Source organism: Paroedura picta, chromosome 9 (genome assembly GCF_049243985.1).
Source record: "Paroedura picta isolate Pp20150507F chromosome 9, Ppicta_v3.0, whole genome shotgun sequence".
NCBI classification, from domain to species: domain Eukaryota; kingdom Metazoa; phylum Chordata; class Lepidosauria; order Squamata; family Gekkonidae; genus Paroedura; species Paroedura picta.
In genome coordinates, this window is record NC_135377.1 from 22,680,768 (window position 1) to 22,706,411 (window position 25,644).

The following is a 25,644-nucleotide window of genomic DNA, read 5'->3' on the forward strand; positions in this document are numbered from 1 at the left end:
GTGTAATTCCTCTGAGGTAATTTCTGGGCTACATGCCTTGCAGTTTTCCCCCTTAGGGCAGTTCAGTATACTTTCAGAGTGCTTATGAAGCAAAACTAAGATATTTCTTGCTCTTCATGCATTTTCTTTTCTTTTTTTTAAAGCAAAGTACCAACGTAGATGTGGTTCGTTTTCCATGTGTGGTTTATATCAATGAAGTACGTGTCATCCCTCCAGGCGTAAGAGCTCACTCTAATTTACCTGAAAATAGGGCTTATGGGTAAGTGCAAAATGCTAAAGAGGCAACCAACTTCTGCTAATTAAACAAGAATCTTTCATTTGCGGAGTGATTTTTTAAATGTTCTCCACAACTAGGGGGGGAAGAGTAAGTTGTAACTTCCATGACTGACCCACAACTGTATGACACAATAACATAGCATCTCTGTCATAATGGACAGAGACACAGATCTACCTGTGTGAATCACAAGAAAATCCCTTTTTGGTCTAGGCAAATGTGCTGACTAGGCAAATGTGCTGTCTGCTCATTCTTTATGCAGTTCAGCTGACATCTTTCATGCAGAGCCTCATATGTTGCCTGTCTGTCAATTTGGCTCAGTAACCAGCTGTAATTTTGTGTTTGACACTGACCCCTCCCGAAGCCCTTTGGCATATTCAGAGCTCAGGGAAAGGGATGAAGAGGTCTCTCTGTTTGCACTGAATACTGGAAGACATTCTCTCACAATGGTAATGTGACATTGCTACTGCTTTGTCCATATGTCGAGAGAGAGAATTTTGCAAGCGTAGGATCTGTTTTTGCAGAGGAATATTTCATGATATGTCTGCTTTTTGGTTTTGTTATGGAATACTGTATAAAATTGTCTGATGACTCCAATAATAATAAAAAGCCAGGAGTAATGGCCTTGCAATTTGAAGATGGAATACACTTTCATGAGATGGGAGTTGTTTTATCTAGGACATTATTGCATATGTGATAATCTTTACTTCAGGGCTTGACTGTCTTGTTTATCAGGCTTCAGCAGAATAATTTTTTTTCTTTCGCTTTGACTCTGTTCCCAGTGAGACATCCCCTCACACATTTCAGTTAGACCTGTTTTTCAACAATGTCAGCAAGCCGAGTGCTCCTGTATTTGACAGATTGGGAAGGTAAGCGCTTATAAAATTACTTCATAAACATTGGCTTTTACTTAGGTCTGGAGCTGTATATAGCACAGTTTATGGAGAATGAACTTGTGATTTCTGATTTGCTGCACTTGGCATGGTGTTAGCTCTTAGCTGCCTCTTCACCACCGCAAGACCGATGTCGACATAATCTTCCTGTTCTGTAACCATTGAACATATGCTGAGGGGGATTTTTTAATCTCAGTTACAGCGGGGGTAATCAGCCTGTGGTTCTCCAGATGTTCATGGACTACAATTCCTATGAGACCCTGCCAGCATTTGCTGGGAGGGCCTCATGGGAATTGTAGTCCATGAACATCTGGAGGACCACAGGTTGTGACTACCTCTGACTGTTACAGGATGAAGAAACTATAAGGGCCAGATGGGATTTTCTCTGCTTTTCCATGCTGTTAGGGAATAGAGGAAATTATGTTGGGAAGCATTTGGGAACCCAAGAATGTATTTTGTAGAGACATATGACCTTTTATGGGATTAGATTTAGCATTGTAAGGGTTTACCAAGAGCTTTTGCAGATTGTAATACTGGGAATCTCTGAACTTTGCCCGAGAGATTAGGAGTGGGATTTTCTGATCCCTCCATCCCTTTCCTCTTTGGATCACATTTCTTCCAGCAGCCTGTCAAATACTGTATTGGCAAAGATGTGAACCAGACTGGTTAATGGTAACCAGACTGAGGAAGGATTTGCTAACCAGCATTCAACTCTCATACAAAATATTGTTTGGAGTTAGCCCTGTTCAACAGAGGTGCCAATGTAACACTTCACTCTGGCAAGGACCAGTGACAGAGCTGCTGCTAGAGAGGGGACCGGTTATGTGCTGCTGTTCCTGACTCCTAAGAGTGATTAAGAGTTCCTCAATCTAGTGTCACCCCAAAATGTTTGGAAGAGTTTGCTCAACATCTGAACATCAAACAAGACCAAGCAGCTGTAATGCTTGTGTAAGATGTTGCAGAATTGGTACTGCAATAGATCTTGCAGAACTGGGTTTGGTGCTGCTGTGCTCTGGTTCCTTCCCAGGATTACATTCAGCCTTCTGTTAGCGGAATGTTATATGCTCCTGAGATGAGTTGGTAATGATGCCTTGTGTCCCTGTCGTGTACACCTGCTTATACAGTGGATTACAGAGGAAGTCTCAAGTCTGAGTCCAGCCCTGGCACAGTCACCAGAAGTGTTGAGGGCAGTTAGTGCTGCTTGGGTGGCTCAGAGAGTGTTCTCCTCTAGGGCCTTTGTATGTATGGTGCGGTGGGTGGTGGCAGAAAAGACCGAAACGTGAGGCCAGGTAAATCATCTGGTAGGGCTTCACTTTCCAGTCAGTTCTGCCATAGCAGTGAAAGCCAGTTTCCATGGACCTTGCTTAAGATGAAAGCATTTGCAAAAATAGCACTGGTTGGAGCCCCCTTATTGTGCAGTTGAAATCAAGACTGTCATCCTGGACTTCAGAATATTGTTTATAAGGAAATCTCCAAGGGGTACAGGATACTAGTGCAAATTTGATTCCTTTATGTACTTGGTGTCATGCTTTGTTTAATATCTTATACATATTGCTCTTTTGTTTAACAGCCTTGAATATGATGAGAACTCTTCAATTATATTTAGGCCCAATGCAAAGGTAATTGTAAACTCTGATATTAATCACTTTGGTATTAGTGCAACTCATTCCCCCCCCTCTGAGTATTTTCAGTTCAGTAAGACATACGTAAGTATCTACCAGGCTGTTTGGATGCCACTTAGCACAGGTGACAAACAATAGAACTAATAAGTAACTGAGGAATTACATCTTTTGTTAAGTGATAGCTTTTCAAATCCCATTGCTTCGTTCAACTTTAGGCACTCTCTTATTTTCAGAAAGAAGGTCATGTTTTCAGGCAGCTGTCTCCCTCTGTGAGGACCAGAAACTTTCAAAACTGAAGTGAAAGCTCTCTATCTCTATAGATACAGGCATTACCACTTTCTGTAGATTGTCTTGCACAAATGTTATGCAATTGTTATTTTTGGCTCGAGTAAAACTTTTGCTCAAAAAAGTGGTGGGCCAGGGTAGAGATTCACATCTCTCTACTCTAAATCCTCTTCAGGCCACTTTTTAAAAAGCTCCCCTCCCCTTCCCTCTTTTTTTTTCTTTTTGGTTAATTTACTAAGTTCTATTTTTCTACATACCCAGTGAGTCCCCTGAGTTGGTAAGAGAAGTATGTTTTTGTCTGTGGATGGCCATGTTGTGCAACTTTGCTCATTCACACAGAAACCAGCCTGTTCACTGTTAGATAGAATGATTGCTGTTGTGTTAGTCAGGTAGGCGTGAGTTGATATTTTTTAATTCTTTTCTTTTAAAAACTAGGTGAACACAGATGGCTTAGTTCTAAGGGGCTGGTACAACTGCTTGACCCTGGCAATATATGGCTCCGTTGACAGAGTAGTGAGCCATGACAGGGACTCCCCGCCGCCCCCTCCTCCTCCGCCCCCTCCTCCTCAACAACAGACAGCTTTGAAAAGGACACCCAAACTTGGTAAGTGTGTTTGAAACTTTAAAAAAAGGAAATGAAGTTCTGAAAGTGATTTTTTAAAAAAATATCAGTTATATCCCTTATATCCAAATGTTACATTCTAGTTCTGTTACTTCTGAAGTGTTTGGTTGTGGCTGGTGAAGTTATCTCTGCCTATGTCAAGAGTATTTTTTCTCCTTTAACAGTATCCATTCCGCTATTTCCCAGCTGAGCCCTGAAACTCGATTTCAAGTTAGTTTTAAGCTGTCTTGTGATTTGGTGGCAAATCTTTCAAAAGAAGGTGGATGCATACATCATAGGCAGTTTCCTGTTTACCAGGTCTTGCATGGGGGGGGGGGGATTGATTCACATATGCAGCCTAAAATCCTTTTTCTGGAATTATGCAGCCTAAAATCCTTTTTCTGGAATTATGCAGCCTAAAATCCTTTTTCTGGAATTTGTTCTGTGGAATAAAAGGGGACTTACTTCTGAGTAGACATTCTTGGGATTGATTCTGCGGTGAGATAATAGCGAGGTGGCAGAAATAAAAGGGCTACCCTGTCTCTTTGTTGGCTGAGCTAGCTTTCTCTTTTCTGAGAGTTGTTAACATTGGGGAGCATTTCAAAATCTGATAAGTGTCCTCTCTCTGGTGTCTGAAGAGGCATCCTGTGACCGGCAGGATGTTCCAAAGTGTGGGAGCAGCCACTGAAAATGAGCTTGCATGGGGCTGTCTTTGAAGAAACCTCCCAAAGAGAGGAGACTGTCAGAGACGAAACCACCTTAGTTGGTACATGGAAAGGCCGGGCATTACAGGTGCAGATCCCAGACCATGAATTTCAAGTAAAGTGAATTTAAAAAGCATCTTGGGCTTTTTTTGTCCCTCTGGATTCTGGCCCTTTAAATATTTTCCATTTTACAGAGCCGTATGAACATTAGTTATTAGTTATGAATATATGATCTGCCTCCTTATGGGGTGGCATCACAGGGATCTGGTCTGCTTAACATGAAAGGAACCTCCGGGAGAAAGAAGCTTCTGAATAAAGCTGAACAGGCCTGTGGTCTCCAGTCCAGTGTTGCTTATTCATGCTACTAATTATTGCAGCAACAGGCTCATTGTAACATCCACGTAGTTATATAATTTTAGCTTGTTTGGTTGTTCTCAGCTTAATGGTTTCCCTTCCCAAACTGGCAGTTATTATATGCGACTTTTTGATAAAATTATCTTTCTTTTATATGTCTTGTTGGATTTGGGTTGTGACAGTTTGCTGAGATGGAAGTTCTGAGTTTTTCTATTGTTGGATTAAGAGGGGGGGTTAATTTTTTTTTAAATATTTTATTTCCATTAAAAATGTCTTTCTAGCGGATGGTGATAAAGAGGATCAATTTAATGGGAGTCCTCCACGACCGCAGCCTAGAGGGCCAAGGACTCCACCAGGTCCTCCTCCTCCAGATGATGATGAAGATGAACCAATGCCTGTGTCAGGTACCTTCTCTGTCAATCATTATTTGCGTGCATCTCCATTTAAGTAGAGTGAGGAACACTTCATTTTAGTAGTCAGAATTTTAAAGTTACACTGATATTGATGAAAGCATCTTTGATTTGATGTCTAATGATGAGCATAACTATAGTTTTAAAATAAGGAAGAATGTCTTGAACTTGCTATCTTTACACTCATACCCTGCAACACAGAGTCTGTGGTGCCATGGCTAGTGTGCTGTAATGTGGTTTGGGCAACTGTACATGTTACATGTAATAAGGCTTACCACAGTCTCTGTTCAATTGAGAGCTGCAGTCCTTTTGGCTTTTTATGATATTTACCTTTATATAATGTGTGGATGTGGATTTTCAGGCATTGGTTGGTACATGCCGACTTTGAATTTTAAGGTATACCATACAGGTTCTTGGGTGTAAAGGCAACCCCACCTCAGCTTGAGTGATAAAGTTCAGAGGTGACCTTGGGCAAGGTGTTAATCAGCAGCCTCACCTTTTCCACCTGCAGTTGCCCTAGGTTGCTTGGGGCAATTAAAAGTCTTCAGTCCAGTTCTCTATCTGGAACAGCTGAGCTGTAGCCCAGTGCTTCTAGTCTGGCATACTTTTTAGAGAATCATCCCTGGGAAATAGCAGTTTTAACAGAATGTGGGTTCTGTGGGTACCAACATTGACATTGGTATACATTTGATAGCTGATGGAATGAAAACTTTACCTGCTTTAGGACTGCAGAACCAAAGCAATAATTGATTTAACTAAAGCACCTTGGTTGCCCTGTCTCAAGTAGTAAGAATGGACTGTGTGTGTGTGTTTTTAAACTTGACCCACAAATCCTTGTCTTTAAAGAGGATACAGTGTATATAAAAAGACAGCAAAGTGCAAAGAATTTTTGTAAAAGAAGCTTGATTCAAGTAATTTATTTTCTTTATTCACCTTTATTGTAGGTTGCTTTCACTCTGTTTTCTTTTAAAGAAAGAATCGCATGAATAAATAAACATCTGTTGCCTTGCTTTTAATGTCATTTGTTTCAGTGGTCGGAGAAAAAGATGATGATGTTGATCACAGGGAGGATTATTTCGAGCCCATTTCTCCTGATCGGACATCTGTTCATCCAGAGGGTCCGTATTCTGATGAAGGAGAAGTGGAAGAAGACCAGCCTGAAGAAGCAGAAGATGATGAAGAAGGGGTGGATGTTGAGGAAGAGGAGGAGGATGAAGAGGATGATGATGGTCAAACCGTAGAGAGTATTCCGGAGGATGAAGAAGAAGAGGAGGACGATGAGGAGGAGGAAGAAGGTGATGAAGAAGAAGAAGGTGAAGGTAGGCAAAGTATAAAAGCAGAAATTATTGTGGGCTGATTGAGACATGTATTCATTTTATGGTAGACACAATTGTTGACTCTTACACTGTAAGTGTAAACTGTCACCACTGGGAAGAAATTAAGAATCTATGAGCAGCTATATTGTATCACAGGAGTGGTTTATCTGGTTCAGCATCCTGTCCCCGCAGAAATCAACCAGATGCCCCCAGAAAGCATACAAGTGGGGCTTAGTGGCCAAAGCGTGTCCCACATGTTCCGCAAATGGCATTCAGATGTCATAAATTAAACACCTCAGAAAGAACTTGGCCCCCCGCTGTGAACTCGAAAACAATGCTGTTGCTTGAAGTTATAGTGAACTAGTGCTGATCATGCATGTGGGAACTAGACCTGAGAGTGCAATTATTGGCTAGGAACCAAGCACCAAAATAGGCAGCGGAGGAAAACGATTTTTAGTTGGGAACATTGATTTGAGGGGATAGCCTGTAAATTTTCTAAAACAAACACTTTTTGTGGCAAAAAGAGGGCTCTCAGCATTTAGATATGGACAGAGATGCTGAAAATAATGTTAGTCAAGAGAAGAGGCTATAGATTTTGCACCTTTCCAGCCAGTAAGTAGCCTTGTACCATAGAGGCACAGTTCTGTACATTTGCTGTGGTACAGCGTTTTGTCAAAATAGGTATTGGGGTGGGTAGAGATCTCATTTTCCCCTGTACTTAAGCTATATTATGTTGTTGCAAGAAAATGGTTCTTCCCCCGTTATTGTGCGTGATACTCAACAAGTGATTGTTGTTAAACTTTTGGCCTTGTTAATAATAAACGACACAAATTATTTTCCCCAGGGCTGCACCATTTCATTTTTTTCTAAGAAATAAAAATGCTTCTTAGAGTTTGAGTGCTCTTCAATGGTTCCATTCAAGCAGTTCCACCCATTTAGCTCTGAACACCCTCCCCCCATGCACTGTTCCATCCAGATAAGAACTGGACAGCAACACAACAATGAGGTTTGCATGTGGGTTGGGGTAATAGTCTAAGTCCCACCAGTGCCTGATCTGGACATCACAGGCTGTGTGCTGCATTCCTTTGAAGAGTATTGAGGTTGTAGACTGGTAGGCAAGTTTAGTTTTGCGAAGTCTTCATATGCTTTGTCCTTCGAGCCATATTCTTTGTCTTGGTTGCTAAAGTTGTAGAGAGAATTGTCAGCTGACCTACTTGCCTATGTTTTGAATTTGAACGTTGGCAATCTGGTTATGTTCAACAACTTTGTTCAACATCAGCTTACTCCTAGGTAAGTGAGCCTAGAATGAGAACTTTAGAGAATTTAAGGGAATTGTTGTTTTGACTGAAGGAAAATTGCTAAAGCCGTAGGGTAAGAACCTGTGATGTGCAAATTCAAAAGAGTAATTAGGTGATGTTTTTTGCATCATTTTCTTATTGGTTGCTTTTTCTCTGTATTTTCAGTGGGTGCTTTGCTGATTATTGGTAAGTAATTCTTTGATAGGTTTAAGGTGGTGTTATTCACCATGGGGGCACCCTATATGTGATCAAAAAAGAGAGGAATGATTGGGATGCTTCACTTTTCTCAACACCAATACTTGCCTCTTATTGGGAACTTTCTTGAATTAAACATGTTTGAATGCATTTCACAAAGCTGTCTTAAAACTTTGTTGCAGGTGATGATGGCTATGAGCAGATTTCAAGCGATGAAGATGGAATTGCAGACTTGGAGCGTGAGACATTCAAGTATCCAAGCTTTGACATTGAATACACAGCTGAGGACCTGGCCAGGGTGCCACCTGTGACCTACGACCCTTTTGACAGGGAACTTGGGCCTCTTCTGTATTTTAGCTGTCCCTACAAAACCTCTTTTGAGACAGAAGCTGCCAAACTGAGAGATCAGGATCTAGACAAGGAAAATACCGGGGCAGCTGAGACCTCTGTTAAGTTGACTGAGCTCCTGGAACTGTATCAGGAGGAAAGAGGGGCAAAATGGGTCACTGCTTTGGAAGAAATTCCAAGCTTAATAGTCAAAGGACTCAGCTACTTGCAGATAAAGGACCCAAACCAGGATTACGTAAGCCAGTTGGTTGACTGGACAATGCAGTCTTTAAGCCTGCAGATAGCCCTGAGGCAGCCAATTGCTTTGAATGTCCGTCAGCTCAAAGCTGGGACAAAACTTGTCTCTTCGCTAGCAGAATGTGGGACTCGAGGAATCACGGGCCTTCTGCAAGCAGGAGTTATTAGTTCTTTATTTGAACTGCTGTTTGCGGATCATGTTTCTTCTTCTCTCAAACTCAATGCTTTCAAAGCTTTGGACAGTGTTATCAGCATGACTGAAGGAATGGAGGCCTTTTTAAAATGCGGGTTAGAGGCACATGAAAAAAGTGGCTATCAGAGGCTGCTGGAGCTCATCCTGCTGGACCAGACAGTGAGGGTCGTCACTGCAGGCTCTGCGGTTCTCCAAAAGTGCCATTTCTATGAGATTTTGTCTGAGGTAAAAAAAATGGCTGACCAGTTGGCAGAGAATTCTCCCCTTCCTAATCATGCTGAGTCTGAGCAGGATTCAGATGCTGGGCTCGAGAGAGGCAACCAGGAATATGAGAATGATGTGGAGGCCCCGATGGATATGGATAATCTTTTGGAGTCCTCTAGTATGAGTGAAGGAGAAGTGGAGAAACTCATTAGCCTGTTGGATGAGATCTTGCATTTAATGGAGACTGCCCCCCATACCATGATCCAGCCACCTGTGAAATCTTTCCCAACTACAGCACGTATTACAGGACCCCCAGAAAGGGACGACCCTTTCCCAGTCCTATTCAGGCAAGTGTATCAAGCTGTTACGGACTTTGGTGTGTCCCTTGATTGTTAGCATTTGTGATTGCAATATGCATGAAATACGTTGGTTAACAAGGGCAACAGTGTATCTTCATGCTGGTGATACTCCAGTCTGTACTGATATGTCCCTTTTCTTGTTTTTGTATTGTGTCTTCTGTCATGCTGTATCATAAGTCAGTGTTTAGCCATCTCCTTGTACGTTAGTAGGCTTGTAGATAAGAATGTTTTGGCCTGTGCTGAGAAGATCTGGATTCAAATCCCCATTTACATATGAAGCTTATGGAATGGCCTAGTGACAGGACAGTAATGATATTAAAATGATACAGTTGTGTGAAAGCCACCCTCAGTTTGGAGGAAAGGCAGGTTACGTGTGCTGGCAGAGTTTAGATATGCCAAGAGGAGCTCTGCACCGGCCTGTTTAAAAGGATGAAATAGTTTTATTTAGAAGAGACACAACTTTGTATAGAGAGAGGGAGTCCCATCTAACTAAAGCAATCATTTAGCTTATCTGTTGTGGAGGCAAACAGGGAGAAAGTATATGCAAAGGAGCAGGCAGTCTCCAAATGAGCCAATCAGGACGTAGCAGGAGACTAATTGGAAAATAATAGGAATTTCCTAATCTCACTGTGCTAAATACACATTTCCTCCAATGTTCCCAACAGGATATTCTTGTGCTTTTGAATCATGCACACTTCAGATCTTGCATATTCCAATATGCACGACAAGTCTGGATTCAGGAGAGCAGTGCTGTCTGCCACATTCTATCCTGCTGCAAGCAGTGTGAAACCCATGGTTCTGCCATCTCCCATTTAGGCTCTGTTGAAGTAGGCTAGGCCAAGGCAGAATGGTCACCCAAGGCTGTGAGTTCATAGGAAGCAGAATTTAGAATCTCAGTCTCCTAAATGCTGACCATTGCACACCACTGCCTCTTGTATTCTGTAGAAATGCAGAGGAAATTTGGGTTCAGATTCCTAGGTTTGGGTTCAGTTTTACCCTCATAAAATTATTAATCTTAATTAACTCCGGTAGACACAGTTATGACTGGCTTGTTTTTAAGTAAAATCAGGCTGTTTTTAAGTAAAAGCTTCAGATGAGTCCCTATTTTATTATAAATAAGAAAAACACAAATAGATAAGTTAACCTAGAATTAGTTGCCAGCCTTGGGGGTTTCTTGGTGTCAGTATTATAACTTTCCCCCTGACTAGACAGGAGCACAGATACTATTCTAGGGTCCTGTATTCAAAACCACAATGAATATTTATAGTAAGAATATAGAATTGGACTGTCTTCCAGTTTGTTGTGCTATTGCATCTAACCTACCAATCTGAGGTTACAGGAAATGGTTGGCCAGGATACTGTATCTCCAGATAAAGTAATTGATATTTCTATTTAATGTTTCTCTAGGTACCTCCACAATCACCATTTTTTGGAATCTGTTACGTTGTTGTTGTCCAATCCAATAACAAATGTACATCCTGGAGTGCTTCAGTCCATCAGGGACTTACTAAGGTTCTTGGTGCAGTCCCAGAAAGGTCTCCTCTTTTTCCTCTCTGAGTATGAAGCCACAAACTTGCTGGTTCGAGCCTTTTGTCAATTTACTGACCCCGATCAAGAGGAAGGTCTCCAGACAGATGGTGCAAGTGATGAAGCATTTCCCTTGTGGCTTCTTCACTCAACACAGACTCTTCAGTGCATTTCAGAACTATTCTGCCACTTCCAGCGCTGCACAGCCACCGATGAAACGGATCATTCAGATCTCCTAGGGACGCTTCATAACCTTTACTTAATCACTTTTAATCCTGTAGGAAGATCTGCTGTAGCCCATGTCTTCAGTCTTGAGAAGAACCTTCAGAGTCTCATTACTTTAATGGAGTTCTATTCCAAAGAGGCTTTAGGGTAACTAGAATCATTCTGTTACTTTACTTCAGGCTTTATGCATTAAGCTAGAAAATGTTTGCAGGAAATGAGGGTTTCAAACGCTTTGCTTGGAGCTTGTTCTCTGTGATGGAATTCAGTATGCCATGTTATGGAATCTTGCTAAGTATCCTTCCCTTTTCTCCTTTTACAAAGGACTGCCTTAAAAGTAATGAACCAGGTTTCCATAATTGTAGGGTGCTGGAAATGTTCTCTTTGCTCTTCTTAGACCCATTATGCACGGAGGGGAAGGTCTGCCGCACAGCTGGAATGACGGTGGCGGAAATCCCCGATAATGCACGCTGCTGGCAGAGGCCAAGTGCAGGTTTGATGCAGGCCGCCAAAAAACCCACGTTAGGGAAACGCGGAAGAAAGTGAAGCCTGCAGCCCGGCCAGGATGCAACCAGATGCAGCGCCGGAGAGAGAGCGTGCATAATCGGGGAGGGTCGCTGCCACTGCGGCCACACTGCGTTCCATACTGCGGTCTCCGGCCCCTCGACTGCTGTGGGCCGCTGTGCCCTCCCTTGCCCTCTGGGTCTGTTGGTTCGCCCCCCCCCTTCCGTTTCCAGCGGCCTGGACGCACTGAGCGAACCCGCTATATGTGTCACCTGCACACGTGCGCGCCCTTGGCAGCCCGGCTGTCAGGCGCTTCCAGCGAAGCGGCCTGCTTGACGGGCTGGGTCTGTGAAGCCCCACACTGTGCTGCCGTCCCGTTTGCTCCGCATTGCCTAAGTAGGAAAATATGTACTCCTAGGTTTTATTTTAAATGTATTGTTTAAATGTTTTAACTCTGTTTTATGAATTCTTTAAGCCGCCTGGAAACCTTGGGGAAGGGTGGCATATAAATTTGATTATTTAAAAATAGTACTCCTTCCTTTTTTATTCATAATTGGTCTAAATTTGGCTGCGAAGCAAGCCTTGCATTCCGACAGATTTGTCCCATAAACGAAAATAACTTTTTTTTTGTAGAAAAGTTTATTTGTTGAACTAAAGCAGAGTAATTGCTCTTGAAGTTAAAATGATAGATATTTGAGACAAAAAATGAAGACTTTTAATACTGTTTATGCAAACAGCGGCATATGTTTTTTGTGGATTTTTTTATTGCATCAAAATATATTCTCTTCCAGATTTAAGTGTTTAAAAATCATTGCATCCGAGAATCCATAACTGATGGATAACTGAGAATCCATTGCCGAATCGGGACATTTTAGTGGAGTACACCCAAAGCATACCTCTTATACATCATTGCCCCAGAATAACTCTTACGAATAAAAGCTGAATTGACTGGCAGAAGCATTCCAAGGAGGGAATTGACAGCAGAGCTACTCAGATATTTGTAGCTTGTGGTAGAGACACAGGTTTGCCCTTGGCAGTATTTGTAAGATTTATGTACTGAGTTCAAAGCTGTAAGTGCTGTCTGTACCCTCATTGGAGCCATTGCTTGATTGTGGCCAACGTTCTGAAAACAGGAAGAAGAAAAACCCAAGCCCAAGTTTCTAAAGATGAATTAATTGTAAGTAAATGAACCCATGGCAGGATGACAGCCTCTCTTCCCACTTACCGTGACAGAACTTTTTCATTCTCCACTGCTCAAATAGAGATGTCGATAAAACCTGGAATATGTAAAGCTGCTATTGTGGTACTTGATGTTGCTTTTGACATTTAAAAAAACCTCCTCTGTTCCAGTGATTCAAAGTCAAAGAAGTCAGTTGCCTATAATTATGCCTGCATCCTTGTTCTGCTGGTGGTTCAGTCCTCGAGTGATGTCCAAATGCTGGAGCAGTTCTCGGCTGTCCTCTTGAAGCTTTGCAAGGCTGATGAAAATAACACCAAATTGCAAGGTACGTTACGTGTCAATATGGGGCAGTTCAGATTATTCAGAAGAAATGTTTTCAGTGTCTGTAATTAGGATTTTGTGACCATCTGTTTTTTGATAATGTGCGTAATGAGATTCCCGTTCTCTGAACAGATGACTCTGGTGGTTCAATGAAGACTGTGTTCTTCCCTCTATTATTAAAGAGGGGTTTTGTTATAAAAAGGCTCACTGGCTTTGTGGTCCATTGGAGGAAATTGTTAGATAATTGCAGGAAATGCCTAGTTCAGGGGTGGGCAAACTGTGGCTCTCCAGATGCCCGTGGATGCTGCATGCTAGCAGGGGCTCATGGGAATTGTAGTCCACGGACATCTGGAGAGTCACAGTTAGGTCACCCCTGGCTTAGTCTTTGAGGGGAGGCAGACATTTGTGACCACTGTTATCCCTCAAGCAGCTCCTCTATCTCCATTTAGTGAATATGGAGCTGATGCATCTGTATAAGATGTGGCTTGGGCCCTGTTTACCTAAGGGACCGCCTCTTCCTTATGCTCCACCGCAGGGCACTCCACTCTGCAGGTATGAATATGCTGACAGTCCTGGCCCCCTGGGAGGTACGCCTGGCCCCTACCTGGTGGAACAAGCTCCCGGATGAGCTGCGAGTTCTGTTGTTGTGTCCCTTCACCATTATCCTCCTGTGCTGCAGAGCAAATGGTGGAGGGTGCCAAGACTGTTTCGGATATGGCACAGCCGTGGGCTGCTGTTAAAAGAGAAGCAAGAAAGAATTCCATAGGCCTGCCCCATCCCGTCAACATACCTAAAGAACTGACTGTTTTTAACCAATGTGTTTGTAATATTTCTTTGTTAGACACTGGTGGTGGTTTTTCTTTTGAAATAGAAAGGTGGGTTTAAGTATATATATCCTTAACACTATTTTGCTCCCTTATATATTTGGGAAACAGCCTCCTGGGAGGAGACTGTCCAGGGCCCTGTCTGTCCAGGACCACCCTGATTGGCCCTCCCCCTCCAGCTCCCACCCTCCCTCCGTGCCTGCTAGAAGCCTTGTCGCTGCGGCCTCCACTGTCACCCACGAGGAGAGAGGCAGCGACAGGGCTTTGCGGCCTGCAGGTACGCTCCTGCTGGGAGGGAGCCGGGGGGGGGAGTTTACAGCCTCCTTGTGGGCCGCAAAACCCTGTCACCTCTGGGGGGGGGCTTTCCACTCCCTTTAGCTTGCTTTGGGGGCCAAAGGGAGCAGCAACCACCTTCTCACGTCTTCCTGCCTGCCGCCCCTTTCAAAGCCCATTTTTAAAATGCGCCCATTTTTAAAATGGGCTTTGATAATAGCATATATATACAGTAGCATTTTAAAACCTGATCAGTATTAAGAGCATGTGTAGCTATGATGGGATTTAACAGTGACAATTCAAGGGATGGGATGTTTCATTTGCTAATCACAACTACTTGTTTGGGCAAGCAGGATAGAGGATTGTTCAAAGTTCTTGGCCCTTTTATGGCATGAAGAAGCCTCTTGTGGCGCAGAGTGGTAAGGCAGCTGCCTGAAACCTTTGCCCATGAGGTTGGGAGTTCGATCCCAGCAGCCGGCTCAAGGTTGACTCAGCCTTCCATCCTTCCGAGGTCGGTAAAAATGAGGACCCAGCTTGCTGGGGGGTAAATGGTAATGACTGGGGAAGGCACTGGCAAACCACCCCATATTGAGTCTGCCATGAAAACGCTGGAGGGCGTCACCCCAAGGGTCAGACATGACTCGGTGCTTGCACAGGGGATACCTTTACCTTTTTATGGCATGAAGACGACTCCATTATTTTAAACCACCTTTTTCAAAATCCTTTTTAGGCTTAAGTACAGTCAAGACAATTTAGTCACAGGTTTGTTTTAAAGCCTAGATCAGAACTTGGTTTATTTTTGGGTAGGACATAAGAGAGGACTGTGGGGTAAGAAATGTCTGCCTATCCTTGATTGTATTTATTAAAATGACCGATCTTTGCTCATGCATTCTTCAGCAGTGGAGCTTCTTGGATCTTCAGCAGTGTTGTTGCTGTTCTGATTTTTGGATTGATGACAATATCAGCTGAAAAGTAGCATGGTGACTGAATAAGTAGCATGACAGCTGAATAATTTAAACAACACCAACATCTGAATTTGGTTCACGTGCAAATTTGAATTTGGTTCATTGGAGCTGAAGACATTCAGAGCTGGTTTGAATGCTAAACTGATCTATACTAAAGGGCTATCATTTTGCTGTATTGCTTAGTATTTTGGTAAAAACTGTTTTACAACAGCAACTGGTATAGTAGTCCCCTTAGATTAATCAAATTGCCTTGTTTGTTTTTAGAACTTGGCAAATGGCTGGAGCCTTTGAAAACCCTTCGATTTGAGATTAATTGTATCCCAAATCTCATTGAGTATATTAAACAGGTTAGTAAAAAAATTGTCATCCACCATTTGAAAAAGAAATATCTACCAATAGATTATTTGTTTATTATTTTTCAATGTGTGTGACTTTTCTTTGTATGTAGCAAGATTACTTCTGTGACTCATTAGATGGCAGTTTAAATGTATAGGAATGGCACAAAGACTGCTATATTTATTGGGAATTATTTTATTATTTAAAAGTTCCTTGTTTAAACAGAATTACAGCTTGTTTAGGATATTGAAAGACAATGTTTCTAAATTATTGTTATTTCAAACAGTATAGTTATATGTTCTTCTTATTTAAATAGCAGCTTTACAAAATAGATGTATTTTTTACAATAATTACATTGAATAACCATTTTGAATGTTGCTGTGACACAATTAGGGATAGGCATGAACTAGTTTATAAGTGAAAATTCATCACAAATTTTGCCTGGTTTGGGGGAGGTGCCACACCCAAACATTTCCTGGGCTTTTGTCTGGTTTGGGGACTTGAGCCATTTAAAACTTGGAGCTGAGCAGGGCAGTCTGATTATCAGTTCATAAGCTTAAATGGTTGACAGCCATTTAAACTGTCCATTTCACTCCCTCCAAGCAGTGGGAAGTGAAACAGGCCACTGAAATGGCTACCAGCCATTTCACCAATTGGTTTAGCTTCCCCCATTTTAAAGCATGAAGCAGCAAAATGTACTGCTGAAATGGCCATTTAAACTGTGTATTTTGCCCCTGCTTTGAAGTGGGGAGGAAGCTAAACGAACCTCTGAAATGACTGCCATTTCAGTGTTCCATTTTGCTTCCCACTGCTTGGAGGGAGGAGGAACAAAATTGATAGTTTAAATGGCTGGGCAGACCCCCTGACTGCTAGGTTTAAATGGCTGGCAACTGTTTTAGTGGATCCTTTTGCTCCCTCTCGCTTTTAAGTAGGGAGAAGCTAAACAGACATGAAATGGCAGGTTTGTTTTGGGGCTTTTGGTTCAGCTCAGTTCATAGGTTCAGTTTGGGAACACCTTGAACCCCAGACCAAACTATAACTTTCAGGTTTGTACCCATCCTTAGTCACAATGCCTGTGCTGGATGCGGTAAAAGGTAAAATATGATCCGTATCTGGGCCACCTAGTTGTTGCTGAGATTCTTGCAAAGCACCCTGGAATGGAAGGGCTTGGTGTGACCCAGCAAGCCTATTGTGTTCTTAAGCGAAGATTAAGATTGCTTAATATAGGACTGGTGTGTCTTGACTATTAAATGATGTACCCTTACTTTCTAGATTTTAAATTACTATAGGCTGCGCAAGATTGAAGGCAGCTGATCAGTTTTAGAGGAGCAAAGTAAGCCTGCCTGTTAGATTAGAATATAACCTATAATCTATATTCATGGAAAAGGTATATAAAGTGAGAGTGAACCCACTGGACAAAGCCAATGCTTGCACATGCATAGGTAGTAGCAGGGGCCAATTTGATTGCATGCAGGAGGTGGAGCTGGCACTCCTCTTCTCCACACATTGGCTCTGTGCAGTCATAAGTCAATGGTACAGGGTCTTAGTTGAATATTGAACTTCACTAAAAGCACATTATTTTTTCCAAAGAATATTGATACTCTGATGACCCAAGATGGAGTTGGTCTTCCTACTGCACTTCGTGTTCTGTGTCACATTGCATGTCCACCACCGCCTGTGGAAGGTATGATACATTTGTTTGAATTTCTTAACTCACTTTTACTGGAGTATCTGAGACTACCTTGAAACAGTGAGAATAAATAATAGTGCGTTTGCATCAGCTTCTACTTGTGATATGTTAGCTTTGGGCCTACACTGAACTCTCCTCCAGGGTATTTAGCCTAGTGGAAAGTTCTGCTACCAGTAGAAGATGATCGTGTAAAATGTATTATTGTACCAAATCTTAGCAATAAATCAAGACATTATTTTTTTTTGTCCTACTTCTGCAGGTCAGCAAAAGGACCTTAAGTGGAACCTTGCAGTTATTCAACTGTTCTCTTCTGAAGGAATGGACACTTTCATTCGAGTGCTACAGAAGCTGAACAGCATTCTTATTCAACCTTGGAGACTTCATGTCAACATGGGGACCACTCTTCATAGAGTCACGACAATTTCCATGGCTCGATGCACTCTCACACTCTTGAAAACCATGCTAACAGAATTACTTCGGGGAGGATCCTTTGAGTTCAAAGATATGCGTGTTCCTTCAGCACTTATTTCTTTACATATGTTACTGTGTTCCATTCCTCTCTCAGGACGTTTGGACAGTGATGAGCAGAAAATCCAGAACGATATAGTTGATATTTTGTTGACTTTTACCCAGGGTGTTAATGAAAAGCTAACAATCTCAGAAGAAACATTGGCCAATAATACTTGGTCACTAATGCTAAAAGAGGTTCTCACTTCTATACTGAGAATTCCTGAAGGATTTTTCTCGGGCCTTATTCTGCTTTCTGAATTGCTGCCTCTTCCATTGCCCATGCAAACAACTCAGGTATGTTTACTTAGTTTTAAGTAAGTTGTTTGAAAATGACTAATGGATCTGCTCCATTAAAAGGCAAGAGACAAAGAAGGTGTGTAGATAAGAACTTTCAAGTGAGCTGGGCAGTAATCAGTCAATTCAGCATATTGTTATATGAATAGAATTCCTTGTTACTCATGTGGAAGTACTTGACTTCGCCAGTTGCTAGAATTTGTCAACCACCTTCTCACTGTAAAGACATATTTCATTTATTCATTAAAAATGTTTGTCTGGTTAGTTTGTCCACCAGTTGACGCTAGTGTAGTTGCCCTAGGGCAATTAACAATGCTTGAAGTTACTATCGAGAGCCAACGTTTTCTTGTTATCTCAGATTTGTAGGTATTGTCCTGTAGGGCTTTGATAAAGCATTTGCCTGTTTGGGTGAGCCCTTATTTCACACATTCCAGATTCCCCAAAACAGGGAGAATTACTTCAGCCATGTGGAAGAAATAATGTTTGTATTTACATTTGATAGGAGGTTTGTGATAGTGTATGCATCATTGTGTAAAGATGCCATTCATCAATTATTTTCTTTCTATACAACAAATCTCAGTGTTTGAACCTTAGAAAAAGTATCTCCTGTTTCTGGCAGGTTATTGAACCCCATGACATATCAGTGGCTCTCAACACCAGGAAACTATGGAGCATGCATCTTCACGTTCAAGCAAAGTTACTGCAAGAGATAGTGCGGTCATTCTCTGGCTCCACCTGTCAGCCCATTCAACACATGTTGAGGCGTATTTGTGTCCAGCTGTGTGACTTGGCCTCGCCAACTGCACTGCTTATTATAAGAACTGTTCTGGATCTGCTTGTAGAAGATCTGCAGAGGTAATTTTTAATCTGTCATCCACAGGTTCTTTGAGTGGCAGCCTAACTGTTCACAGTAGATTCAGCCTTGCCTGGAACAGCTAAAGGCCTCCTTGGACAAAGATTCCTCTCCCCCCCCCCCCATCCATATGACCCTGAACCAAGCTAAATTATCATAATAAAACAAATCACTTGACTGGCCGTTATTATGGATCTATAATAATAAAAGGATCCATACATCCATCTCTGTCCATTTGTGGCGGGCATAACTCATCATATATAATAAAAATGATGTGCAGCATGCTTCTGACGAGATGCCAGTCCTTTGATTGGCCTGGGGGCAGCCCTCTGATTGGGCCTCGGGGGTGAGCCCTTCCCCTCAAGGGCCACTTAGGGAACCTGGTGTGCTGTCAGAAAGCACTGGAATGGAAGCTGAAATCCTCATGAGCACATCTGCATGCTTAGAGAATTATTGCAAATAGATAGATGCAGTGGGTGTTGTCTTCATAAGAGGGTTGGTGTCATTTCAGCAATCCAGAAGATAAAGAGAAGCAGTACACCGGCCAGACGACCCGCTTGCTTGCTTTGCTGGATGCCATGGCCTCACACAAAGCTTGCAAGCTGGCTATTCTGCACCTAATTAATGGGACGGTGAAAGGTGATGAGAAGTATGCAGAAGTTTTCCAGGAGCTCTTGTCTCTGCTGAGAGCCACCGGGGACAATGTTGTTCATCAGCAGTGTGCGGAATATTTAGCTTCTATTTTGCAATCCCTCTGCGACCAGGTACTGAAAATGTTTTAAATTCTGATATTTTTAAAATTAGGTGTACAAGGATTTACAAGTATAAGCAGATATGGAATGCAGTGGAGAAGTATCTATTGTTGTTGTTTTCCCCCCAGGCAGACAAGATGTGTCTTTGGAAAGGCTGGGCAGATTTTTTTTTAGCCAACTTGCTTTTAGCTCAAGGGCTTTCTCCAACTTTGAGGGAAGTCTGTGTCAGATATTGAAGGTTTAAAAATCATGCCAGGTGAACCCTGGCATTATATCCAACCCAGTAGCATTTATATAACAGTTCTGAGGGTTTTTGTGTGTTTTTTTTTGGGGGGGGGGGGAGGTGGCTTTTAAGAAAGCTCACTTTTAGCCAGATTCAGCCAGTTTTCAAGGGGTTAAACTACTGTGCCTTTTAGGTGTTGTCCTGTAATATGGTGATTAATTAGAGAACAGATGAATTTCAGGACTTCAGATGAAGAGATTTGGGAGCAATCTGGTATATCAGCATGAACATCTTCATTTATAATATGCTAGATTCTGGGGGAAAAATACTAACTTCCAATTATTGGCCATAATTGTTCCTGCAATTTTAAGGGGGGGGTTATAAAAATGTCATGTTTTTCTTGTCCTTGTGTGGCCTATCTTTGGTCCCAAATATGCATTATGACCAATATAAGTCCTAATGATTGCTGTGCCATAAAAATCTTTTCCTGTCTACTGTTTTATTTTCACAATGAGTATGCTGCTTGTGTGAAGATCTAGACAAGCAGGTCTCATAGTGTAGCACTGAGCCCTATAATATTCAGTAGCCACGTGTAAGAACAGAATGTTTACATTTTTTTCCAATGTTGTATTACTTAGAAACACACACTCAGTGGGGCTGGATCCTATAGACCAGAGCTGGCCAAACTGGCTCTCAATGTGTCCATGGACCAGATGCTCATGAAAATTGTAGTCCATAGACATCTGGAGAGCCTCAGTTTGGCCACCCCTGCTAGAAACAGAAGCATTTTCCAGAGGAGATATTTCCTCCTGAAGTTTTCTGTACCTACTGAAAAGCTATTTTGTGGAGTTCGAAGGCCTTTGAGGTCAGGGTAAGAACGCATTTGTGAGCTGCCAATAGAATAACGAATCAGCTGAAACTGCTCTTGGAGCTCTTGTTCTGTTTGCAGAAGAGGTCAAATAAGAGGTGAGTTAGATGAGGGATGCTAGTTTCCCTTTCATTTGTATCTCAGGTTTTAGGCTGTGCAGCCAGTTCCGGGTGCCCGGCATGTTTCGGATCTATGTTTCCTGAACAGCAGCTCCCTGAGTTTGCTTGGCAAACAGCTTTGCTGCTGAAGTGAGTCTTAAAGCAGCTTGTGGTATAGTTTAAGGCAAGGCTGCTGTTCAAAGGCTTTTAAAGAAATTACTGAGCTAGCACCAGCCTTTGGGTTATCTTGAAACGTTTGCTTACATTTATCTAAAATATTTTTATCATGCTCTGTCAATAACCAAGTATCCCTTATGGCTTCCAGCTGTAACCTGTAGTTCTGTGACCAGTAAGTACAGTGGGCATCTTCCCAGTGATCTTCTCAGTACTGTGGTTTGTTTTTGCAGGATATTGCACTGATCTTGCCAAGCTCTTCAGAGAGCACCCTCTCTGAGTTGGAGCAGCTTTCCAATTCACTGCCAAGTAAGGAACTCTTGGCTTCCATCTGTGACTCTCTGATGGAAACACTTGCTAGTGCAGAGAGCAGCTATAACTGCTTGGTGACTTGTATTAGGACCACGATGTTCCTTACAGAGCACGATTATGGATTCTATCACTTGAAGAGGTACCGTTCTTAATGCCGAGGTGTTTCTAAGTATACCTGTGTGTTTTGCGGGTGCAACTCCCAGTCATTACAGTGGGACTCACAAGGGAGAAAATAGAACAGAAACCTTAATGGGAAGTTACTGGAGCTGAAAGATGGTTCAAACTCCTCAGTATCAGTATCAAAGTTGTTATTGTCGTTTTGCGCTGAACCGTACAGTTTTCCAGTCCTTGGCTAGAAATCCATAAAGCTATTTCTCCGTTAAAGTTCTCACTGTGCAGATTCTTGCTTTCGAAGTTCGATGTGAAAACTTTGAATTTCAATATGCAAGCCTCCAGCTGAAAGTTTTACACTTGGATGCGCTCGTACTTTTGCCGACATAAAGGGTTGTCGTCCGTGAGGTGTGACTTCCCCCCTCTCTCTGCAGCTCCAAATTGCTCCTTCCCCACAAATGCTATTCCTGGAAAACAGGAGACTCCAAAAAACGGTGTGGGGGAAGGAGATGGACATTGATAGCGGGGAGGGACAGTTGGCAAATGTCTGAATCCTCGGTTGAATCCAAGCCACCTAATCTGCAAGGTGATGGCTCTGATGCAGGATGGTAGCTGTGCTTCAGCTCTGTGACTTTTAGAAATGTCAGAATATAAACCGATTCCTACAAAGGCCGCCATTTGTTTGCATTTGTGAAATTGTCTCTGTGTGGCTGCTTTATCTCCCTTTAATTTCTTCATGTGCATGCCCATTAAAAAAGCATTCGGCGACTAAAATGTTTCTCTTTCAAAATCAAACAGTTCTCTGAGGAAACACTGTGGCGCGCTGCAAACTGTATTGAAGCGAGTCGTAAGCAGCTTTAGTAAGGACCCTGGAGAGCTTGCCTCTTCATTTTTGGATTTCATGAGACAGATACTAAATTCTGACATGTTGGTAAGTAAATATTCATGGACATTTGTTTTTTCCGATCTTGTTGTTGTTATGTGCGAAGTCGTGTCCGACCCATCGCGACCCCATGGACAATGATCCTCCAGGCCTTCCTGTCCTCTCCTGTCCTCTACTCAGTCTGTCCTCTTGTTCGATCTACTCAGGCTCAATTCAGCACTACTAAACAGCTGTGGTGCCCTGTGGAGCAAGGGAACTTTATCCCTGGGGTATTGGAAGTACCAGCCTTTGCTTCCTTGCACAGATGGTTTTTATTTTCAATTGGCTGCTCCAGGTACCTGAAGGTGTAGTTATCTTCACCCCCCCTCAGGGTTACAAGGAATTACAAAGGAGAAGAGCTACAATATTGCAGCCTGCTTCTTCACCTAGAACCTCCCTAAGACTATTCTTCCACTGCTTTCTGGCTGCTTCCCACCTCCCTTCTCCTTCTAGCTGGCTTGGTTTTCATTTCTGCTCCTGAACCTTCTTCCTCCAGCCAGCCTCCTCTCATTTCCCTTTCCTTCCATTATATAGCCCCAGCTTCAAATTTCTTCTCTGTTCCCTGCTCTCCACAGCCACTCCCTGCCTTAAAATTCCTGGGCCCAGAGAGCCATTGTTGCCCCATTCAGGCTTGTTCATTGTCTTCATACCTTCTGAGTTTCTTCAGGGCAGATTGCCAAAGCTGCCCAGTTGCTGAGTCTACCACAGCTGCACTCTCTTGCCCCTGATCCAACCAAGCTCCACCCAGATGAGTATTGCTCCTGGGCTCAGGGGTGTGCCATACCTGGTCAGGTGGGGAATTGCCAGGTAGTCTACCACAACAGTCCATAAAGTAAATAGCGTTGTTCTTCTTCAGGCATGAAGGAGGAGGTCAAATTTATCCAGAGAAATAGAGGAAAACATGGATAAAGCTTTGTTTTCAGTTTTCTATGTTTGAAGGCCTCAGTTTCACTGAATGGGAAAGTAGAATGAGTCTGTACAGTGGAATTGACTAAGATATTTTATCCCTGGTGTCCAGTGCAGTGCTGCCCAAGGAAGATACATAATAAGGTTCAGGTTCCCCCCTCTCTTTGCAGCTGGTGTCATTCTCCATGTGACCCTCATGCTGGATTAATAAAATATATTTTTGCTTGTGCTCGTTTTAAAAAAGACACTTGGCATATGTCGATTTGCTGTCATAAATTCTGATTATCTAATCAAAACCTGTTAAGACTATATGTCTGTTGGCTGAATCTCATTTTTGAGATGGGGTCTGCAGTCTTTTTAAGCCTGCAAATAAGTACCTTTGGAACTATGACACAGGACGGTGGATGCAACCACAAAATGCCTCCCTTAGGAGGTGGAGACTGCTATTTTGTGTCTCCACAAAGTGAGATTATGCATAAATCTAACGGTAATGTAATAAATAGTAACAGTAATAAATCAACATTCCAGGCACAAGCTCTGCATAACAAGATGCCTTTAAAACAAACACGTTTAAAAATCTTTTCTTGCATGCACACAGCGTATTGAGTCATGTGGTTGCGATCCTTGTGCTGTGATGGCAACTGCTTCCAAAGCAATAAAAAAATATCTGCACCACCAATCCAAAGTTTCTTCAGGGCATTTGGTGGGGCTGACTGAGCCATAACACCTACAGGTGCCCCCAGACTGAGGGACCGAACCTACTGAGGGATTGTCAAGTTATTGTTGAAGTGCTGTTCTAATTGTTCCAGTTGATGTGTTGTTGTTATTGTTATACTGTTATATTGATTTTGATAGTGTTCTATGTTGAATGTTCAAAAATGTTTTATGTAAACCGCCCAGAGCTGTAGGGAAGGGGGGTATAAAAATATAAATAAATGAAGTCCTTCAATGCAAATCCCCTCCTGGTCTCACCCACTTTCTAAAAACACTTGCTCGGCATCAGGAAAGATGTTGGCAGACGCTAGGGCAGCCACAGGCACCATGTTGGAGAACTCTGCTTTTGGTCAGGTGACTTTCCTTTCAGAATCATGTGAAAAGGGGCCTTCACAGTGTAGGGAAACAAGTTACTAAATCTTTTTCTGTGCTTCTTTCCTCGTGACCAAATACCAGAGTGCAGGGGTGGCCAAATACCATAGGGTAGCCACGCTGGTCTTCTGCAGTCAAAATAACAAAATTCTTTAGCCTTTTAGATGCTGCAAGACTTGTAGTTCTTTTGTAACTGTTATCACCAAGTGATTTAGTTATATGAATATTGAGGGGAAATGTTGCCTTCTTGGTCTGTTCTAAGGGGTTGACCCACATAAGTGGGGAAAGGATTATACTACCTACTTAATTATTTTATTTATATACCGCCTTCCCCGAAGGCTCAGGGCAGTTTACATGAAACGGGAACAATACAATTAACTCAGTTTAACTTGCTACTACCTCATAGAATTTCTCTTGTACCTTTTCCTTAGGGACATTTTATTTTTCTGGATTGTCACAGAATGTATTCAACAGGTCTCATCATCCTGCAGTGATGTGCTGCTACCGTGTGGTCTCTTTTAAACTTGGCATAATTCTGTCAGCTAATCTACCTTTTAATGTTGCCCAGGGATGTTGTGGAGATGATGGAAGTCTTGTGGAAGTAGATGGAACCCATCCTGCCAGAACTCTGGGTCTTACGACTGCAGAATTAAAATACCAGTTACAGAACAAAGAAGAAGCTCCTGAGAATCTGCTCCTTGAACTGGAGAAACTAGTTTTGGTAACATGATTTAAATAATAAAGTCCAAATATATATTGCTTCATCATGGGGAATTGCACATGTGTTGTTCAGATGTTGCTGGTTGCTAATGGAAAAAACTGTAAAATAGATCCCTTTTGTTGGTCTAGGCTTGTCTTAATTGAAGAGGCACAAGCTTTGTAGTTGCACAAAAAGAAACCCTTTAGGTAACAAGTGCAGGCAAGTTCAGATAGGAATTGGCACACTTGTACCACCTGTCTGTTGCCAGAAGATGTGGGTCAATCATGTAGGTGAGATGGATGCTCTAATGGCACGAGATGCCCTACGTGCAGTTGTTGATGGTGAACACTTAGTTGTAGGACGCCCTCCCACAGAATATTCAAGTTATGTAACGGTAGGTCTGTGAACCATCCCAATGAAAAAGTTGTTTCATTGCTTGCTTCAGAGCTTCTCGTGTTGTTGGAGGTCTGGCTACATGTTGTGAAGGCGATGTGTTGCTGTTGAAAAGGGTAGTCCTATGATAAAGGTCTCTCCTTCACCCCACAAGTGGTTGCCAGTTGTGTACAAGCTCAAGGAAATGCACACACTACTGATATCAAGACATTTATGCTGAACTAGATGTTATGGAGAGAAACTTAATACAGGGTTCCCATTCTAGGTAAACACCCTCCCTAATAATGAGTTAGCATGTCAATGATTG

The 25,644-nt window shown here is 42.4% G+C and overlaps 1 protein-coding gene across 4 annotated transcripts in view; it reads left to right on the forward strand.

Annotated features, from left to right (window-relative positions):
• VIRMA (vir like m6A methyltransferase associated) overlaps positions 1–25,644 on the forward strand; it is a 38,967-nt gene that overhangs the window by 4,673 nt on the left and 8,650 nt on the right. For 2 of the 4 annotated variants that reach the window (XM_077351877.1, XM_077351875.1), the window contains exons 2-19: positions 144–259; positions 1,057–1,143; positions 2,738–2,786; positions 3,510–3,678; positions 5,015–5,137; positions 6,175–6,462; positions 7,923–7,943; positions 8,135–9,281; positions 10,701–11,192; positions 12,897–13,051; positions 15,374–15,456; positions 17,036–17,129; positions 17,395–17,939; positions 18,559–18,794; positions 19,304–19,556; positions 21,141–21,358; positions 22,129–22,261; positions 24,813–24,965. In XM_077351877.1, coding sequence (XP_077207992.1) covers positions 144–259; positions 1,057–1,143; positions 2,738–2,786; positions 3,510–3,678; positions 5,015–5,137; positions 6,175–6,462; positions 7,923–7,943; positions 8,135–9,281; positions 10,701–11,192; positions 12,897–13,051; positions 15,374–15,456; positions 17,036–17,129; positions 17,395–17,939; positions 18,559–18,794; positions 19,304–19,556; positions 21,141–21,358; positions 22,129–22,261; positions 24,813–24,965 — 4,362 coding nt within the window. The remainder of the gene's footprint in view (positions 1–143; positions 260–1,056; positions 1,144–2,737; positions 2,787–3,509; positions 3,679–5,014; positions 5,138–6,174; positions 6,463–7,922; positions 7,944–8,134; positions 9,282–10,700; positions 11,193–12,896; positions 13,052–15,373; positions 15,457–17,035; positions 17,130–17,394; positions 17,940–18,558; positions 18,795–19,303; positions 19,557–21,140; positions 21,359–22,128; positions 22,262–24,812; positions 24,966–25,644) is intronic. The other 2 variants (XM_077351876.1, XM_077351879.1) reach the window with 1 other exon arrangement.